The sequence below is a fragment of the Jatropha curcas genome, chromosome 10 (assembly GCF_041381405.1).
Source record: "Jatropha curcas cultivar XTBG-Jc1 chromosome 10, XTBG_Jcur_1.0, whole genome shotgun sequence".
Taxonomy (NCBI): Eukaryota; Viridiplantae; Streptophyta; class Magnoliopsida; order Malpighiales; family Euphorbiaceae; genus Jatropha; species Jatropha curcas.
In genome coordinates, this window is record NC_143160.1 from 8,989,883 (window position 1) to 9,010,440 (window position 20,558).

Here is a 20,558-nt window from a genome sequence, read left to right on the forward strand (position 1 = left end):
CATGGTGGTCCACTTCATCCCAATTCCACACAAACAAGGCATAACATATTCACAGCACAGGTAATCAAACAATGCAATCAAATGCAGACATATTGATCAGTTGAGCATCATAATGCAATGCACAATTAGACATTCATTCTTAAATACAATTAAATAATTAAATAAATGATATTAACAACAACAAAGATAAAATAAATAATAATAATAATAATAATAATAATAAACAATGATAATCAAAATAAATAAATAATTGAATAATTAAATAAATAATAATGATAATCATAAAATGATTAGAGCACTATATTTATTATGTATTGAGTTATAGAATTAATCTAAATAAATTTATTAATTATGTTATTACTTACAACTAATCTAATTTCTATTGAAATTTCGGCAGCACCTCCCCTAAAAGTAGGACTATCTACCTGTTTAAATATCACAATAATATCATATATATATCAATCAATACACACAGCCCATCCGTCGGGCAACTCACAACAACATTTCACATCCGCCACATTCGTAACTCAACATCCGTTAAGCTCTTGTATCAACAAATAATCAATTCACATATTAATAACTAAGAATTCCAAATCAATTAATTAACAATTTATATTAACTATTAACCTCCAGACGATATTCATTAAAGTTCCTAAATTAGCTTACATAAATATTAGCTAAGAATTAAATTTTTTTTTTTTTTTTTTTTTATCAAACCTCCTAAATATAATTATAGTTCATGTAATTTATTTGACAAAGTTCTAAACTCATTTGCAATTACATTATTCTAAAATCCTAAACCAATTAACTAAATATATTCCGCTATCGCAAAATCCGCATACTAATCAATTTAATTTAATGACAAAGGACTAAAAATGTTCTGTATATATTTAGGCTATTCCAATAACCTAATTTCTTATTATTCAATTTAATTTACTTAATTACTCAATTAAATTTAGTAATTAACTAATTCAGAATTTATACGAAAATTGAGAATTGAGTTTTAGGGCGTACCGATTGAAATTTGGGCGACAATTCCACGATCCTCGCGAAGAGAGGAACATTCTGTCCCTTGGTGCCTCACCGGAGGCTCGCCGGCCGGTCGCCGGACCGCCGCCGTATCCGCCGTCCACGGTGGCCGGAAAATCGACTTTTACCCAGAAATTTGTGACTCGCACACCAAAATGCTCGAAATCTTATGGGGACTCCAATCGCGTGTTCCATTTGAACTGGGTGTGCCTGCTTTAGCCGGAAATGGCCCCGACAGTGGCTTCGCCACTGCCATTAATGGCAGCTCCGTCATCCGAGCTTCATCGCCGGAATTGTTGGGGGAAAAAAAGATCTCCGAGAAGAGGGGAGTCGACTGAAGCGTGTCCCTCGACCTCAAGCTGCCGGAATCGGCGTGGATCGCCGGAAATTGGTGAACACGAACTGTCCAGGAGAACAGCTCCGTCTCGCTCCCATTGAAGCTCTTTCCGCGCGAGAGGAGGCTGGAAACACGACCACCAGTACCAGACGAGCCGACCGCCACCTCGCTTTCGTTGAGCGGTGGCCGGAAACGAGAAGGAAAGGGAGGAGGAGGCTGCTGTCGCACGCCCAGAAGAAGAAGGAGAGAGGAAGAAAAGAAGAAACCAAGTCGGTTTCTAGATCATTCCGGTTCGATTCGAACCGGTTTGATCTGATTCAACAATTTGGCTCGATTTTGCTTGATTCTCGAGTTTTTCCACTGGTTTTCAAGTTATTCGCGTGGTTTTCGAAAAATCAATTTGATTTTCGGGTCCGGTTCGATTTATTTTGATTATTTTAGTTAGGTTCCATAACATTTCCTCCATTTAATTAATATTAATCATATTGATAGAGTTTTATATTATTTCTCGGGAAATTTAAAGGTTCTCGAATCGGAATTTCCAATAGAATATGTTTGGGCTTGGGCCCAATTGGCAAATTTGGGCTCAAATTAAAATTGTTTGGTATTTACAGCCCATACCGTCAACATTCGGATTTTTGATTTAATAAAAATTCTAAATTTTTGAAAATAAAATTACGGGGTGTTTCAGTTTTATTATTGACAATGCATAAAAGATTTAAAAATTTCTGATCTAATAAAGTTTTTTTTGGCAATAGTAGCACTAAGATATTAATAATTAACGAGTAATCGTTTATATAGTAATTTAAAGTAAATGTGTTCAGACAAAATAATTATTTGATTAGCTGTTGAATATAAAATAATTTAAAAATATTTAATTAATTGTTATTAAATATCAAACATTACGATTAATAATATTTCATGAAACACCAAATAATATAAATATTAAATTATTGTGCTACATTTCTGATACTACTAGATATAGTAGATTCGTAGGATCCACCTTACTTCGAGACCATTACCGTTACGTTACATATAATAGGTTCGTAAAATTTTGTGATGTTATTCCTCTTCCCCTTAACTTCTATTAGAAAAAAGAAAAAAGAAATATTTTTTATTAGGAAAAAAAAAAGATTTATTATTTTTTTTATAGATAATAAGATAAAATAAACCTAAAAATTACACAATCTAGAGTAAAAAACTTAGCTACATCATGAGCAATTTAAGAAGTTAGGAGAATGATCATGAATATGAAAAGTGAAATCAAAAGAAGAAGTAAATCAGTAAGTCAATCTGCATTAAAATTTATCTCTATGAAAACACAATTTTTAATGTAATATATTTTCTGTAATCTGAATTTGATATTGGGATAGTAATTTGATTTCAATGTGCGACATATCATGCTAAATGTGTTGAAAATATTTATGAAGAAAGTAAAAATTTGAAATGAATTATTTGTTTCTATATAATAAGATAAATGAATAATTCCTTTTTAAAAAAAGATAAATGGATAATTCTAACATAAATATTAATACAAAATCACGTTTTGGCATTAACATTTTCTAGCCGGAAATTGAAAATAACGGCACTGCTAACCGAAGTACGGAACCCGCCATTTGTCCACTTTCACTTAATTCCCTTCTTCAGCTCACCATTACATTTGCAGAGACCTTCACACTAATCTGATATTGGCACTGACAGTCCCATAAATTCCCACCTAATTCGCCGTTGTTTCAGTGCAATCCCTAAATGCTCCATTTCTTTAAAATCCTGAAGACTATCTCACTTTGATACTCCCAAAGCAAACATGGCCGCTTACAATCTTGCTTTAGTAATCAAAAACAACTTGAATGAAACCGAATTTCTCCTTGTCAAACAAACCCCTCCTCCTAAATTCGGCCATGAAGAATATGACTCATTCGTTGATTCTGATCTCTGGGACTTGCCATCAACCAAATTGAACCTTCTAGAGGAAGAACTGGTGCCTGGAATTGTAATTGAAGGTGTCGAATCTCTTTTGGAGAAGATCAATTTGAAAAAATACGACACTGATTCGGCTATTAGTAGGGTATTTTAAAGAGTTTAACTCTGTACTTGCTGTGCGTGTTATTATCATTATTATTGTTTTTAATTTTGTCATTGGTTATACGAAGGTATTAGAGCAAGTGGGGATTAAGGCAGTTGATGGAGTAGACTGGAGACTTTTCAAGTTTGTAGAGGAAGCTGAGTTTGGACCAGGATTGCCTGTTCATACGATTTATGTTACGGGAAAGTTGGCAATTGGGAATGAAAGTTTACCAGGTCTGTTTATAGCAAAAAAATGCTAGTGAATTTGTTATAAATGTTTATCTTATTTCACATTGGAAACCAATAAAGGTCCTATTTATGATGATGGTATCACCAAACGATATATTGGAACCATGCCATGTCTTCCTTTTGAAAGGAGGCTATTTCAATATTGTGATTGTCATCACAATATAGACAGGAGGAATCTTGTCCTTATTTTTCAATATATTATTGCAATCACTTTAAAAATATTTGAATTTGTTATTTTAGCTGTTGGTTTAATTCTCCTTCAGAAGGAACATGCAACTAATTTGGAAACAAACATAATTATATATGCAGAAATATGTAAGTGGATGTCTGTCCAGAGCTGTCTAAATGGGCTTCTGGATGTGAAGCCAAGTAGCGATCGTGTGGGACCTTCGGTGGTGCTTGGTGTTATAAATGACTCGACACAATCTCCACAGCCAAAACTTCTTACCATCTTGAAGCACCAGGTTTGCTTGATGTATTTATGGAAGCAGAGGCATAATTTCTGAGATTGGATTGATTTTATATTGCTTATTTATTGTTTTAATTTTTTTGATTTTAATAGTAAATGGAAAAAAAAAGGAAAGTAGAAGAAGAAAAAACAATAGTTTCATTTGGACATTTTTCAATTTCATTCAGTTGATTTCTTCCACATTTTTAGAATTCAGCTATTTCCAAGTAAGTATTTAACAGCAACCTTAAACTGCAGGAGAAAAACATACTTTTAATTTGTTTGATCTTGTCGTATTGAAAATAAAGTGGTTTGCTAAACAATGTTGACCAGTCTATTCTATAGCAATGCTTGATCTGTAAACCTGCCTTTGGTGTGCCTTATTCTGATATTTTCCTCTTTGAACTGGGCAGATATTGTTTAGGAAACAGAATTTAATCGGATGCACCTTGACATTTAACTAATGATTTGACTTTTAGATATCTTTATTTCTGAGCTTTGTTATGAAGATCTGTCCTTCTGAAGAAAATCTCATCTCATATTTGCTGTTGATACATTCATGTTTTAAATGTCAACTGCTCTTTGCAGAAATGACGTTAACTCTCATTTTCAGGAATACCCTCCTGGTGTTATCCTCGTGCCTATGGGAAGTAGGACAGCAAAACCATTCCATACGACAAACTTGGTTGTATTTGCACCTCAAAATGTCTCAAATGAAAGTGGAGATTATAGTCCTGTAGCTTGTGGCAATGCATTGATAGTGGACCCAGGATGTCTTGCTGATTTTCATGGAGAGGTATGTCGGTTCGTTCCTAGAGCACCTCTCCAATGAATAAATGATTTCTGTTCAAGTCACATTTTTCTCAGACATGTTACCGACTGATTTCTCTGAAAATTTAGATACTAATATATCTTTAGATAACACCTTTTTCTTGACATATTATGGTGATTGTATCTAGGATATAAGCTCAATGGAACTGTAAGACTGTAATTGTTAGACCAAAATTTTGCTAGATCCTATTCTGAAATTATGTACCCTTGACCAAACCATTTACTGTAGATTTTCATGATCTCATTTTTGCAAAGGACCTAATAAGAAAATACATCTTTTTTTAATTTTGTAATAGGCATATCATAAAATCAAAATATTTTGCAGGCTATAGTGTGATGTCTGGAAACTAGTTTTTCAGCTCATAGTTATTCCAAACTTATTCTACACTACCCAACTTAGAAAGGGATAAAATGAGAACTTCGCATAGTATTCCAAGCCAGCTTAATTACCATGACGAGGCGGTCATTGTGTGGATCTCTGTTTTCATTTTGTTTATCTTCTTACACAAGGTGTTTATTAATCACTCAAATTTCTTGCAGTGGCTTAATAATTTATTCTTGCTACTCTTATTATTTAATTTTTAAACTTTATCAATGTGTTTTTTTTTATTTGGTCAGCTCTTGAAAATTGTCACTGCTCTGCCCAGAAAGTTGGTCATCTTTATTACCCATCACCATCATGATCATGTTGATGGTAAGACTATTGTAATTATTTTAACTCATGATAAGACTTAGCTGTATTTTTCCCAGCTAAGGTACATGACAATAGTTAGCGCTACAATTCAATAAATGTCTGTCTGTTGCTTGCCCCATTTTGGATCTGGAGCTTAAGTTACCTCCTTTCATTTTCTAATGAGGCCTATTCCACTAAGCTTCAAGGTCACAACCAAATAATACAAGATTTCTTTTGTACAAGTAAGAGAAGGCTTAGTTCGCAAGCATTTTTAGGTTTCTTAGTCTGCTTCTACTTGTAATGGGTCTGGAGTTTCTGTTCTCCTCTATAATATAATTCTTAAAACTTATCTGCTACATGATTAGAAAAATATTGTCCACGGCGCAAGTGTGATTGATGAACAGTACAAGTCCATGAAGTGGTGATATCAAATGCAGGAAAATTGACTTCCTTTAAGATATTTACTTATATAATTGTTTGATTCCAGGTTACATATCTTTATCAAGATCCAAATTTTGTAAGCCATGCATTATCGTACTCATTATAATTTACTAGTTCATGTTTGTTTCAGGTCTTTCTATCATTCAAAAATGCAATCCTGATGCTACTTTATTAGCACATGAAAATACCATGTGGCGCATTGGGAAAGGTTTTAATTATTATCAACTTTGACTTTACCTTTGGCCTCTGATAATAGTGACGAACCATTTTGTGACAACGTTGAAGTGTCATGTCTGTAAGGGTACTCTTTTTTGAATATGTTTTGGAACCAATTCTAATTGTAGATGTTTTATCTTACAAGAAGGCAGACGACAAAAAAAAATATATCTAAAAATCTGCTTGCATGCATGCCTTTTTAATTTTAGCTGGACTTGAGATATTGATAACAATTTTCGCCAGTTGACTGTGACAAATAAAATGAATAAGTAATATGCCCACTACTAGCATTGTTAGTTGGAAGCAATGGAAACTATCCCCCCTTACCATTCACAAGCTAAAATCCAGCTCCATCCCCAGATTGAAGCTTTAAAGATTTACCTCTGTTTTTCCTGATCTTACTCTCTTTTGATTTTCCAATAGAACTACTGGCCAAAATGTCCTATTGGACGTCTTCCAGTATCACGAAAGTTTCACTTTGCTATGCCAGTAATTGGAATTGGCAACTGTCTGAAAAGCTTGACTTGTCTTGTTTCCCTTTCTTTCTCTTTTTTCTACCTCACTAGTGCATTTTTTTTTTCCCAAAAATTTATAAGTGAGAGAGAGGGCTCAGGTTGTTTGTGAGAATAGGGAAGGGGTACGGGTAGGGGTAGAAGGGGAGAGAGATGGAATTCAGGGTTGGAATAGAGAGAGAGAGAGAGAAGGGGGGGGGGGGGAATGGTGGAAAGGAATTAAAAATATTTTTTTATTTGAACCAGCACAGAATTTTCTTTATTTTTTTTATTGGCATTTTGAATCAACTGGTTGAAATTGTTAAGAATGCTTCAAATTAGGCTAAACTTGAAAGAATTTTCTAAAATTGAAAATATACACGCAAATGTTTTGAATTTTTTTGGTCATCAGGCCTATAAAAAATAATTAAATAGTTAATTTTGTTGTCTGAGCATAGAAATTCTTGAATTTACTTCAGCTCAGTTTGTTAAATATAATGTCCTAATTTCATTCATTTTGTGGATGGATTTCATTTGATGGCAGATGATTGGTCTCTTGGCTATACATCAGTTTCTGGCGGGGAAGACATTTGCATTGGTGGTCAAAGGCTGAAAGTCATTTTTGCTCCAGTGAGTCTTGCATTTTTTGTTGTCTTTTTTTTTTTTTTTTTTTTTTTTTTTTTTTTTTTTTTTGTATTATGGATACCGTAAGAGATTATTTGGTTGGGAAAAATTATATTTCTTCTTTGGGAAATTTGAGAAAATATTATGCGAGCTGTGAGCATAATATGGTTGAAAATCCTATTGTCTATGTACTGATGAAATAAAAAAGACTTATGGCCTATTAAATTTAATTTGATTAGTCACGTTCGGTGTTTTTCATACATAATTTTATATATGATTTTGCTACTTATCCCTTGAAAAAAAAAAAAAATTTTAACTATGGCTCTAAATATAGTCTTGTCTTTTACCCAGGGGCATACAGATGGCCATGTGGGACTGCTGCATGTCAGTACTCACTCATTGATTGTGGGGGATCATTGCGTGGGGTAAGATTATTTAGAAAACTCACTGCGCGGGCAGACTAAATCATTTGATCAAGAAAATCAATGATGCAAGAATTAGTTATATTTCTATTGTAGGAAACAATAATTATGTGGGGTCAAAGAGACCAGATTTTAATATTTATGTATGAGGGGTGATCCCTGGTGTGGTAGAGTTGTTCTGTTATGACCTAGAGGCCACAGGGTTCGAACCACAAAACAGCCTCCTAGCAATGCATGGGAAATGTGATGTACATTTGACCCTCTTTAGAGCCCACAATGCAGGATGGCTCATGCTGGCACACTTTATGTTATCATGCATCGTTTTTGTTTTGTGTTTGTATATGTGTAAAGCAAATTAATGCAAACCAGGATTCTTAGCATGTGTCTAGCCAGTATAGTCTATAATTATGTGTGAGAAAAAAGTGTGTTTTACTGATCTTTGATTTACATGATAAATAAGCAAACAGCCATGAACAATTCCTTTGAAGACTTGTGAAACCCAAATTTGTGATGATATTTATTCACAAGACTTGAAAGGATTTGGGTACCTCAAGTGTCAGAGTACGCTTCTCCTTTTTTGTTTCAGGTTTCAAGTCCCATTTATTGTTTGTGTACATAAGCAAAGCATAAAATTCAGGTTATGCAGAAGGGAATGTGTCCTATGTCAACATCACATCTTTTTGTGTTACATGGCTTATAATTTGATCCTGATATGGCATACACATCATGATTTATTTATTAATGCAATTAGAAGTCCTATGATTCGATTCTGATGTGAAATATAAAGCATGCTTTATTTGCTAATGAATTAAATTGCAAAAATATATGTGACAAATAGTTGAGATGATGTCATATTTGGAATGGGTTTAACCAAACTTTTCTTACCTTCTCTCCCAATCCCTTTGAAAAATTGGCTAACTTTTTAGTTTTTGTTATCAGTCCTTTCCTCTTATAATCCAGGGATTGCATTCCTAATGTATTTATTGGTTTGTTGCAGTCAAGGAAGTGCTGTCCTGGATGTTACTTCTGGTGGGAATATGGCTGTAAGTAGATAAAAAAGGCCTAATGATATTATGTTATTATGTTATTCTTTTGTATGCAAAATGCTAGCAAGAATCATTTCCTATGCTATCTTTTGTATTATTATAGGTTGCAAATTTTCTTTCTTATAAAATGGCATTTGACAAAAGAATGACTATTAGATTTAGACTTTTTTATATTTTCTGAAGACAGAAGCAGATTACATTATTAAATTTAGTTGGAAAGGATGAGGAATTGTGGATGTGATTTGACATAGAGAATAATTACATTCTGTGTCGGGTGGAGGTCAGAATAGGAATGGAATTCTAGGCCTTCTAGAGCAGGAGGGTAGTTGGGGTGGCACTACCTTTTGAAAAGAAGACATTAGAAATCATTTTTCTGAAAGTTTATCATATTGCTGTCAGCAAGGGTTATGTTGTGGATTTAGAATCTCATAGCACCAAGTAGAAATATCCCGCAGTACCTCTAAGTTCATCCAGTGTGTTAGTACACCTACTGAAGTTGGGGGAAAAGGAAAGTCTTAACTTCATGTCTGTAGATAAGTCGGGTCTATGAATGTCTATTTTAGCTTGGCTGCAGTTGTAATTGTAATTGTAAACCCCTTCATTTCATAAGAACTGCAGTAGTTGCTCTAGAAATCATATAGGATTGCATAATGAAAAATAAAACTAAATAAAAAAATTATCAAAGAATTAATATCATTTGAATTCATTTGTATTTATATTCAATTTATCCTCCACCATCTCAGAAGTTTGTGAAAGTTTTATTGTTTATGCAGGATTACTTCCAGTCAACATACAAATTTATTGAGGTTGCACCGCATGTTTTGATCCCAATGCATGGGAGAGTCAATCTGTGGCCCAAGAACATGCTTTGTGCATATCTCAAGTAAGGAAAAATTGCTTTCTTTCTTCTATGAAACTAAATGGATCCTGCTTTTGGCTGGACATGTATTGAGATTCACCAATCATAAGATTTTGGAACTTAGTCTTTGTCAAGCATTTTTTTTTTGCCAATAAATTTTCTGGCTGGACCTTTTTTTCCAAAAAATAATACATTTATCAAGTTTGGGCTAGTCGTGCAAGCTTATACAAGAGATGGACGTGAATCTGTGCAATCATTTGTGGTTCACTGCTGTGTGACTGGGCTAATAGTCTTATTATTTTACTAACTGTGTCTCTAACTCACTGAATCACACTGCATGTATTAACATGATTATCAATTACTTGATGCTGATACTGGAATTTTATCTATCACAGGAACCGCAGAAGTAGAGAAGCAGCTATCCTGAAAGCTATAGAAAATGGAGCAAAGACCTTAATTGACATAGTTGCCAGTGTTTATTTTGAGGTTGATCGCAGGGCTTGGATTGCTGCTGCATCAAATGTGCGGCTTCATATGGATCATTTGGTGCAGCAAAATAAGTTACCAAAGGTAGTATCTGGTATTTTTTTATGTTACAGTTTTTCTTCTAGCAAATAACAAGTTTTGTCTGAAAGCATACAGCTTGTTCAATGCTTTTGACTGGTTAATTTATTTATTGGTTACTAGTACCAGCTCTTTCAAAAGAAGTCACTTATGTAGGAAAAGTAGAGGTGGGTTTGCATAGGAAATATCCAAATGATTTTTGCAACCTGTCCCACTCAATGTCAGGGAGAAAGACACACTGTTGGTTTTGGGGAGTTGGGGCTGGGGGGTGTTTCTGTGGTTAAAAAAGAAGGTCATGAGCTGTGACCTTGGATTACTATATCGAACATAATTTAAGCAATAATTAGGCCTATAATATTCTGATACAATTATAACCCTAGAGAAAAGTATTTGTCCCTTTTCCTGCTTTATCACTGGATTTTACGTGCATGGGGCAAATGTTATTCAATGAAACATGTCTCTTTATGTTTTGTCCCTTCAGCTTCTAAATTCAACATTACATGGGGCCACCTTAGCGTACATTTATTACCTCAGTTTCCTACTATTATCATGTATGTAGAGTATAATATAAATATTTTGCGTGAAATGCTCCTGGACCATATAATCACAGCAATTTCTTGTGTTGGACAATTTGGTGAAACAATTACTGTATAGAATAATGATGTTGAGGCTGTTTCAATTTCCAAAGTTACTAACTTAAATGAGTACATGTTTCAAGCATTCATATGCCAATGACATATTCCTCTTTTTCTGCAACAATTCTTCTGAGAGAGCGCAGGGCTTTTCATTAGATACTTACAACTGCAGCGTGGTTTCATTTGTTGATGACTTGGGTAAATTTCAGCCCAAGTAAGGAAAACTGCTGTTCCTGTTCAGCACGTTTCCTAGGTTGGATTACTTCCCTAATTTTCCTTACTTATCAACCATATAGACCATAAATTTCCATGCAATTATTTTCACACCTATACTAATTTCACTTCCTGCAAGCAAAATATTGATATGAATTGTAGAGTATATATATACACTCTGACTGTGGGATTTATGACTAGTGCAATGTATTCTGCAGGACTTTTCAGTTCAGAAATTCCAAAGAACTTGTGGTCTGCATTTTTTGGCCAGATGGGCGTGGGCATACCTAACTAGCAGGTTTCTGTCAAGGTTTAAGAAGTTAAGCACACTTAAATTACTTATTGCTGGATCAGTGGCTAGCTTTGCTGTGCTGTACTCGGTTAAATACAAAACCTAATTAGGATTGAGACAGGTAGAGGCCAATTGGTCAGGTTTATTGCAATCCTAAATGCAATATAACATTCATGTAAGCATTCTACAATAGTAAATGGTTGTCAATATTTTCTTTACAGAATATAAATAAGGACTTTGGTCATTCACGAATTTTATAGTCTCATCGTGGATAGTTTGCCTTTGATCCAACTAGAGTGGTAAACTTACCCAGAAAATGCAGAGAACGCCCATAAGAAATTAGAGGAGGATTATTACCAAATTTGACTGAATTTTCACATTAAACACAACAATTATAAAAAGTTTTACTATGCTTGCAAAATTATTTATTAATGTTTAAATAAACAGTAAATTCAAGATGGATACTAGTTTTTATGGCAAGGATGCCAATTACATAATAGAAAGGATTTTGTAACTAAACTATAAAATTATTTACCCTGTACTTTATTTACTCACTGGTGTGGTGTCCGGAGCAAGAAACTCATGACTTTTACTAGCTTTTCTTTTACTGGGTAACGTTCCATGCAAATAGCAGTAATATATGTAACTTGTGATTAATTATTTCTAACAAAACCTAATCACAGCTGATAATCACACTATTAATCCTCCTCATCCTGGCACTTCTCATGTGCTTACCCTTTTCTTTACCATAATTACTCTTTGGGTTCTTGGCTTTAAAATCCCCAGTTTGTCTGAATGAAACAGCACTTTTTTTCTCGCTTGTAAAATATTACAAGGTAGTGAAGGAAGATGAAACAGTGCAAGATTGTCGCGTTCGTAAAAGATGCCAAATGTAGTCTTCGTGTCACAATTACATTAGTACTATGTTTATCAATGGCATCATTTGTGGCAATTCTTGGAATGTTTGTTAATATTCATTTCAAGAAATATATGGTTACAGAAGATTCATATCTTCCTCAACTGGACACATTTGCTCCTCTAGCATCTTGGTCACCATTCTCATATTCTATCTGCAACTCATCTTTATCTCCATCAATCCAATTTCCAGTAAAAAGTGGAAGTTTAAGAGACTGGATTGCTCCTATGGAGATATGGCATTCAATGAAAGATAAAGAGCTGCTTTGGCGTGCATCAATGGTGCCAAGAATTGATGAATACCCTTATAATCGTACATCAAAGGTTGCATTTATGTTTTTGACAAAGGGAAGTTTGCCTCTAGCACCACTCTGGGAGAGGTTCTTCAAAGGACAAGAAGGTCTCTACTCAATTTATGTTCATACATCACCAGAATTCACTTTTGAACCATCACAGTCATCGGTTTTCCATAACCGCAGGATACCAAGCCAGGTCAGAAATTTGCTTCTTCTTTCTTTTATTTTTCCTAAAGAGTTAGTAAGCTCTTGCATATAGACAAACCTATTTTCTATAATTAGGTCAAAGAGATTATTTAGGCAAATTCTGATTGTTTAAACAGATTATTTTTATAATTCTAAAATATAATTGTAAAAAAAGAAACATATAAAGAAATGTCATATAAAATAATTCTTGATCATATAAAGAAACAGATTATTTTCTCTAATTCTCTAATATAATTCTTGATCATATAAAAATAAGAAGCATTCAACTTTTAATTAAAAATTTTTTGAACGGCTATACATTTTTTTGTCTTCTGAATTCAGTTAATTAAACAACTAATCCCATTTTTTGTCATTTTAGATTAAACAACCAATTAAACAATTATTTTTACCAAAAATTTCTAATTTAAACCCATAATTAAACAGTTACCAGTTAATAGAACAACTAAAATACACTGCATTATTTCATCGATTTAATATTTTTAACCATATGAACTTTTCATATATGGATATTGAGTTTATTGCAGCAAGTTGAATGGGGAAAAGCAACAATGGTAGATGCTGAAAGACGATTATTAGCCAATGCTCTGTTAGACTTCTCAAATGAAAGATTTGTACTACTATCTGAGACATGTATTCCTATCTTCAATTTTACCACAATCTACAATTACCTAATCAACTCCAACCAAAGCTTCCTAGCCTCATATGATGATCCAAGTCGTGCTGGCCGTGGCCGCTACAACAAGCGGCTGTGGCCAACCGTGACATTGTCCGATTGGCGTAAAGGTTCCCAATGGTTTGAAATTCACCGGAAGCTCACTGGAAAGATAGTGTCCGATGTGAAATACTATCCTATTTTTAGAGACTATTGCAAGCCTCCATGTTATATGGATGAACATTACTTCCCAACTCTTGTGACCAAAATTTGTCCTGAATTGAACTCAAATAGGAGCATTACTTGGGTTGATTGGTCTTTAGGGGGGCCTCACCCTAGAAATTATGTGAAAAAGGATGTGTCTGAAGCATTTTTGAATTGGATTAGGAATGGGTTTAACTGTAGCTATAATGGGGCCATGACCACAGTTTGCTTCCTTTTTGCAAGAAAATTTCACTCTAGTGCTCTTCAGCCCTTGCTAAGGATAGCTCCAGCATTGCTTGGTTTCAGCTCTTAGGGCATTTTTTATTGGTTTTATTATTACAATAACATTATAATATTTGTTCTAATAATATCGTAGCTAGTGTATAATTTTATATTAATCAAGGAAATCAACTCCTAAAATCAATAAATACAATTTTAGTGGAGAGAAAATTTCAGAATTTTCATATTGTAGGATTACACTATATTTGGAAATTAATCTTATTTTACAGATGGATTAAGGTTCAATTTTTCACAAAACTGCCTTTTTTTATTGATTTAGATTTTAGATTCAATGCATGATAATAATTTCTTTAAAAAAATAAGTGGAGTTGAACAATTAAAGAAATTAATTTTTTTTATACTCTTTAACTAGTTCAAGAGATTGATCCACTAATTTCTAATTATATCAGCTATCATAACATAATTAATAATTAGGCTCTCTCAATTTCAAGTAAGTAAAAATACAAACAATAAACTAGCTACAATTCATATTTGGATCGTGTTCGGCAATAACTTTTTAAGTAGTTTTTAGCGTTTTAACCAGTTCAAAATGCTAAATATTATTTTTTATAGTGTTCGATAATATTACATTTGAATTAATCTTTTAGAGGTTAAGATAGTATTTTACCGAATAGAGCTTTAACGTAGACAAATAACCAAAAGGAACGGTGAAAATGAGAGGAGAAAAAAGAGGGGAGCGAAGGACCAAATTCCAGCTATCCCAAATCCTCTTTTCTTCCTTTAAAAGAAGCTGAAAAGATATTATAAGTGAAACTGTTTTAATTAAACATAATGTTCATTTGAATATATGGAAAATATCTTTTGAAAAAAATATGGAAAATAAATCCCATTTTACGTTAGATGCAGTTACGTCTACCAAGCAATTAGTTAGGGGGAAAAAAAAAAAAAGAAAAGAAAAGAGAAGAGAACATAACTGGCCTTTGATTAGATAGTGGACAAAGAAGCAAAGAGTTAGAAGTTTGCCCCATCTTTTGGGACAAATTAATTGGAGTAATTTCTAGAAAAATCCGATTTTTCAAATTCCGACAGTTACTCCGACATTTCTGGAAACCACAATTACGTTTACTTTCATGGAAATTTCTTAATTTCTCAATTTTCCATAATCATTTCTTAATTATTCATATTTTTTACAGTGTGGCCTTTTTTTTTTTTTTTTTTTTTTTCTGGTTGGGTACCAGACTTAGCCTCGGAAAGGGTCAGTCTTAGAAATTTATAAAAATTATTTGTAACCATTAATATAATAAAAATTATGTTTTCCTCTTAAAAATTTAAAAAATTTTATTTTTTCAGTCCACTCTTCCAGTTAAGTAAATAGAAATGAATTGAATCACCCTCGACTAGATCGACTAGGTGTAAGCAATCATCGATTTCAAACTAAAAATCAAATCAAATTGATTTATTTCAGTTAGATCCCATAAAGATATTTTAAAAATTCGTTTGATTTTCGATTTTGGGTTCAGTTACCATATATCACTAATTGAATTTATTTTTATGTCCCAAACAGCTTATTTGATTCGGACTATTTTAATTCCTTCTTTATATTATTCTTTTGAACTCTATTACTATAAAAATACTTTCAATTAAATTAAAATTTAGATTTTTCAATTTGATTCGTTGGATTAAGTGAGTACCCCTATCCCGGGGCTGGGGAGAACTATGAAAACGAAGAAAGAAATATAAAAAATATATATATATTTTCTTGGCTTTAAACCGTGTGTGCCAATGAGGATTCTTCTGTTTCGTTTCATCCAGAAAAGGAATGGAGCAAGTCGACACGTAAAGCATTGGTCCACTCATGTCTTTTTCCCATTTTAGAATTCCTTTCTTTCATGCAAAGCTAGTATTAACTGGCGGCTTCATTTCTTTCTTTATTACCACTTCTTACCATTTTTATTCAAAGTCCATTTAGTCAGCCCACAGCTGAATACATATGGCTGCTTTTGTCCACAGAATTGCTACTTCCAGTTTATTATTTATTTTTGTTAATATTTTTTTTTTGACATATTTAAAGTGGAAAAAACTACACCAAAGTTCTGTTTGGTGAGCCATTGAAGAAATATAAGAAAATATAATCAAGAGTCTATTAATCAAAATTATTTATTTTAATAACTGTCAGTTAAGATAATAGCGATTCATAATCCACTTCTCTGAATTTTAAATACTCCTATATAATAATAAAAATTGTGTTTTAACCTTTGTCAAAATACAACACATTACCTCAAGAGATGTTGTCAAATAGGGTGTAGATGTATTTTCAATTTAAATATTATACTAAGAAAATAAATTTGATTATATTATATTATATTTCATTGCGATTCATTATATAGAACTCATAAATTATATATGTGAAATTTTTTCTTGAAAAAATTTAATTTAAAAGAAATAATATTATGCATAATAATTAATATAAGTCTTATCTAGAAAACTACCAATTCAAACTAATTAATGTATATGAAAAATTTTTGGTTAATGGCTTAAAGTAAGGGTGCAACTAGGAAATCGATAATTGTTTGTTTGTTTGTATGTTTTTGAAGTCTTTGAAAATGTTGCAGAAAAGAAGAAAAGTCTCTGGTTCTAAAAAGCTATCAACACATGCTTTTTTTTTTTTTTTATCTTCTCCAATCTTATTATTATACACACAAGTATTTCCATATCTCTCTCCTTTCTCTCTTTCTGTCAAGTACATAATTAAATTTCTTTCTTCTTTGATCTCACCTCATCACCATCAATTCTTTCTTGATCATCATTTCCTTCTTTTTCTCAATCATGATTATTTTGCGAGATTTCATTCATATGATTCTCTGTATTCTCAAAATTACTTCTAATGTCATAAATTTTATTACTCTTTAGTAAATACTTTCCTTTATTAACTAATATACACCTAACCTTTAGCGGTTCCTCACATTCTTTTTTTATAACTGACATCTCTTCAGCTTAAAGAAAAGAACAAGAAAGCCAAAAACCCTTTTCATTCTTTAAAAAAACTTTTCTTGAAACATCAAAATCCAAAAGACATGAAGACTCAAAAAAAGAATACCCAAATGCAACTCATAAATCTTATTTCTTTTTTCTTCTTATTCTGTTGTGGTCTGGCCACAGGCATAATCCTCAGTTCATATCTCAAAAACATATCATTCAATTTACTCATAACTCAGTTCTCTCTTTCTGCTACTACTGCTCCAGAAACACCACAAACACCTCCGCTGGACACGGCTGCAAAGCCACGTGTAGGGTTGAAGGAGTATTTGAAGGTTTCTGAAAATGCTATGCATGATATGGAAGATGAGGAATTACTGTGGAGAGCTTCATTGAGTCCAAGAATTAGTCAATATCCATTTGATAGAGTTCCTAAAGTTGCTTTCTTGTTCTTGACGAAAGGTCCAGTTTTAATGGCTCCTTTGTGGGAGAAATTCTTTAAAGGACATGAAGGGTTGTATACAATTTATGTGCATTCAAATCCTTCGTACAATGAATCATTTCCTGAAAGTCCAGTTTTTCATGGCAGAAGAATTCCCAGTAAGGTTAGTTTATCAATCTCATTTTTGTGTTAGCCGTAATTAAGGTTAATTTAATTGTAATTATTATCCAATTTCAGTTAATTAGACTCGGTCCGATGATGGGGGTTGAACTTGACATCTTATTGTCGCAGGCAGAGGCAATTGGATTATCAAAACTCATCTATAATTTATCGTAGTTAGTGAAGCTCATGTGATAGTATTATATAACTTAGGTAGAAAATTTTGCGTTTTGAGATAATTAATTAATTATAGCAATTTAAATAATTTCTTAAAAGAATATAATCTGTCTGTGATAAATATTATAAATATATATTGCTGCATGTGTCAATCTCCCAATCAGTCCTGGAAATTAGCTTTTCATCACAATCATCACATTAATATGTTAAAATGTAAGTCACAAAGAAAAAGGACCAATTATTCAATTTGATTAATTAAATAAGAATTGAGAATTAATGTAATATGGAATTAATATTTTTTTTAGAAAATGAATCCAATTGGTAAATTAGTTAATTAGCATTTGCATAATGAAAAGACTTAATATATGTTAGGTAGAAGTCATGTGTACTTTGATTCAAGAGGATTTTGATGATGAATGAAACTTATCTAGAAACTTTCTATGGTTGTGCAAAATCACTGGCCGAGACTGACTCATTTCGATTCGGTTATGTCACCTATTTGAAGGAAGTTTGGTTTGTTGGTTTATATGGTTTGAACTGAATTTATTATTTGGGCTTAAAATCAAACCGACATGCAAAAACTGATTGATTTGATTTGAGTCAATTTAGTGCAGATGCCAATTCCAAGTTGATTTGTTTTGTTTCAATTTGAACTGCTTGCTCATCCTATAACCGTCTCTACATGTCTACCCAAAATAGAGATTTTTTAAATATTATTTCTATTTTATCCATTTTTTCTTTAGCCAAGAATATCCTCATTTTAAAGAAAGAAAAAAAAAAAATCATCATGTGATATATACATGTGACTGGTTCTATGCAAGTCATTCTGATTGATGAAAAGTAAGCAAGAAAAACCCATGTGTTATATCTTATTTTCTAAAAGGAAATGTCAAGGCATTAATGGTGGTAGTTTTATGAGGACCCAAACCACGGTACGACTTATCATTCACGGCAGCATAACCCAGTGGCCTTGTTTTCAGTTCGGTCGGTGATTTTGCATAACCCCAGTGGCCTTTTATATCTTATTTCAGATTTATGTTTTCTCGCTACTGTCCAGAATGTAAATGTGTTCAAAATCAATTTTCACCAATCTTTTATTTCTTATTCTTTGAAGTTAATATTGATATGATTATGCATAATGCAGGATGTTAAATGGGGAAACGTGAATATGATAGAAGCAGAGAGACGTCTATTAGCTAATGCACTTCTTGATATATCAAACCAACGTTTTGTTCTTCTTTCTGAGGCATGCATTCCTCTGTTTAACTTCTCCACTATCTACTCCTACTTAATAAACTCCACCAAAAATTTTGTTGAGGCGTATGACTTAGAAGGTCCGGTTGGCCGCGGCCGATATAATCACCAAATGAGCCCTCAAATCACCATTGATCAATGGCGTAAAGGCTCGCAATGGTTCGAAATGGACCGACAACTCGCCATCGAAGTTGTATCAGACCAAAAATATTTTCCTATTTTCCAAAAGTACTGCAAAGGAAATTGTTATGCAGATGAACATTATTTACCAACATTTGTGAGCATGAAACATTGGCAGAGGAATTCAAATAGGAGTTTAACTTGGGTTGACTGGTCGCGAGGCGGTCCCCATCCAACTCGGTTTATAAGAACAGAGGTGACAGTTGAGTTCTTGGAGAAACTGAGGAGTGGGAGCAAATGTTTGTATAATGGAAAAAGCAGCAGCATTTGTTTCTTGTTTGCGAGGAAATTCTTGCCTACTGCTTTGGATAGGCTGTTGAGATTTGCACCTAAAGCCATGCATTTCAATAAATAAAGATTGGAAGAGAGAAAGAGGGAGACGGGGGAAGATAGTGAATTCTTTATTCTTTAAATTGTAAAAAAAAAAAAAAAAAAAAAAAGTGCAGAGGTAAAGAATCAATTGCCCTAAAAGCTATAAGGGTTTTGCGATGTTAATTTATTTTTGGTTTAATATAATCATGAAAAATATTAATTTGTCCTTTCATTTCTTCTTTGGCAAGTGAACTCAGAAGGAGCTCTAGCTCTCTCTCACTTTTGTATATGAGAATTTATAGTTTAGTATGTTATAGTACACAATATACAGGAGAGCTTATATATATATAATTAATTGTTAAACTACTCATTTTAATTATTATATGTGATTTAATGTAGACGTTGGAACGTCAATTATGAAATTAAATACGTTATTATATTATATATATACATAAATTATGAATCAAAAGCTTCATAATTCTCTGTCAATATTTTAATTGAGAGAAAAAGAACTAAAAGCAAGAAATATATCCTTTCATTTCACGAAAACCCTAAAGTGCAATCTCATCCTTCAAGTTTTTCACTTTAATTTCTTGGCAAACTGAATTCTCTCCAATGGGGAAATGTGAAGATGATAGAAGCAGAGAGACGTCTATTAGCTAATGCACTTCTTGATATATCAAACCGAAGTTCCGTTCTTCTTCAGAGACATGCATTCCTCTTCTTTAACTTCTCCACCGTATCTGCTGTTTCATTTTTTTAAGGGTATGACTAATTCAATTTCCTACTTTTTCTTGTAAACTTCTATATGATTCTGTATAATATTAAATCACAGAATAAGAAAAGTCAAGTTTCTTTTATTCTCATATTAATTTGTTTCTTGTTTGCAACAAAATTCTTGCCTAATGCTTTGTATAAGTTGTTGAGGTTTGGAACTCAAATCATGCATTTCATTATACAAGATTGAGGAGTGGGAAAATAAAAATGTGAACTTTGTTCTTTAATGGAAAATTTACTATTTTATCCTTATATTTTGTTAAAATATAAGACTTTACCATTTTATTTTCAAAATACATAGTGTTATCTTTATTTTTTATCTCTATCGAT

The 20,558-nt window shown here is 32.8% G+C and overlaps 3 protein-coding genes across 5 annotated transcripts; all 3 read left to right on the forward strand.

The window, feature by feature from the left end:
• The first annotated feature begins 2,922 nt into the window (after positions 1-2,922).
• LOC105642057 (Metallo-hydrolase/oxidoreductase superfamily protein) lies at positions 2,923-11,689 on the forward strand. Of its 3 annotated transcripts, XM_089715342.1 has the most exons (13): positions 2,924-3,434; positions 3,520-3,667; positions 3,992-4,146; positions 4,744-4,926; positions 5,580-5,655; positions 6,206-6,283; positions 7,327-7,412; positions 7,758-7,831; positions 8,826-8,871; positions 9,648-9,757; positions 10,129-10,303; positions 11,076-11,185; positions 11,364-11,503. In XM_089715342.1, exons 1-12 carry the CDS (start codon positions 3,174-3,176, stop codon positions 11,148-11,150), a joined length of 1,467 nt encoding a protein of 488 aa, XP_089571468.1. In that variant the 5' UTR covers positions 2,924-3,173; the 3' UTR covers positions 11,151-11,185; positions 11,364-11,503. The 3 variants fall into 3 exon arrangements, with proteins under 3 accessions (XP_089571466.1, XP_089571467.1, XP_089571468.1); XM_089715340.1 differs by lacking the exon at positions 11,076-11,185 and having other exon boundaries at positions 2,923-3,434; positions 11,364-11,689; XM_089715341.1 differs by lacking the exons at positions 6,206-6,283; positions 11,076-11,185 and having other exon boundaries at positions 2,923-3,434; positions 11,364-11,689.
• Positions 11,690-11,815: 126 nt separating this feature from the next.
• Positions 11,816-14,109, forward strand: LOC105642088 (glycosyltransferase BC10). The gene is made up of 2 exons (XM_012226776.4): positions 11,816-12,844; positions 13,380-14,109. Exons 1-2 carry the CDS (start codon positions 12,287-12,289, stop codon positions 14,022-14,024), a joined length of 1,203 nt encoding a protein of 400 aa, XP_012082166.2. The 5' UTR covers positions 11,816-12,286; the 3' UTR covers positions 14,025-14,109.
• Positions 14,110-16,776: 2,667 nt separating this feature from the next.
• LOC105642058 (Core-2/I-branching beta-1,6-N-acetylglucosaminyltransferase family protein) lies at positions 16,777-19,786 on the forward strand. The gene is made up of 2 exons (XM_012226741.4): positions 16,777-17,532; positions 18,850-19,786. Exons 1-2 carry the CDS (start codon positions 17,026-17,028, stop codon positions 19,492-19,494), a joined length of 1,152 nt encoding a protein of 383 aa, XP_012082131.2. The 5' UTR covers positions 16,777-17,025; the 3' UTR covers positions 19,495-19,786.
• Positions 19,787-20,558: the final 772 nt, after the last annotated feature.

Excerpts from the sequence above, each read along its gene's own strand:
- LOC105642088 (XM_012226776.4), top strand. The coding sequence starts at position 12,287 with ATGAAACAGTGCAAGATTGTCGCGTTCGTAAAAGATGCCAAATGTAGT. Across the intron at positions 12,845-13,379 it reads ACCGCAGGATACCAAGCCAG|CAAGTTGAATGGGGAAAAGC; the intron begins GTCAGAAATTTG and ends AGTTTATTGCAG.
- LOC105642058 (XM_012226741.4), top strand. The coding sequence starts at position 17,026 with ATGAAGACTCAAAAAAAGAATACCCAAATGCAACTCATAAATCTTATT. Across the intron at positions 17,533-18,849 it reads GCAGAAGAATTCCCAGTAAG|GATGTTAAATGGGGAAACGT; the intron begins GTTAGTTTATCA and ends TGCATAATGCAG.
- LOC105642057 (XM_089715340.1), top strand. The coding sequence starts at position 3,174 with ATGGCCGCTTACAATCTTGCTTTAGTAATCAAAAACAACTTGAATGAA. Across the intron at positions 6,284-7,326 it reads CATGTGGCGCATTGGGAAAG|ATGATTGGTCTCTTGGCTAT; the intron begins GTTTTAATTATT and ends ATTTGATGGCAG. Across the intron at positions 9,758-10,128 it reads ATGCTTTGTGCATATCTCAA|GAACCGCAGAAGTAGAGAAG; the intron begins GTAAGGAAAAAT and ends TATCTATCACAG.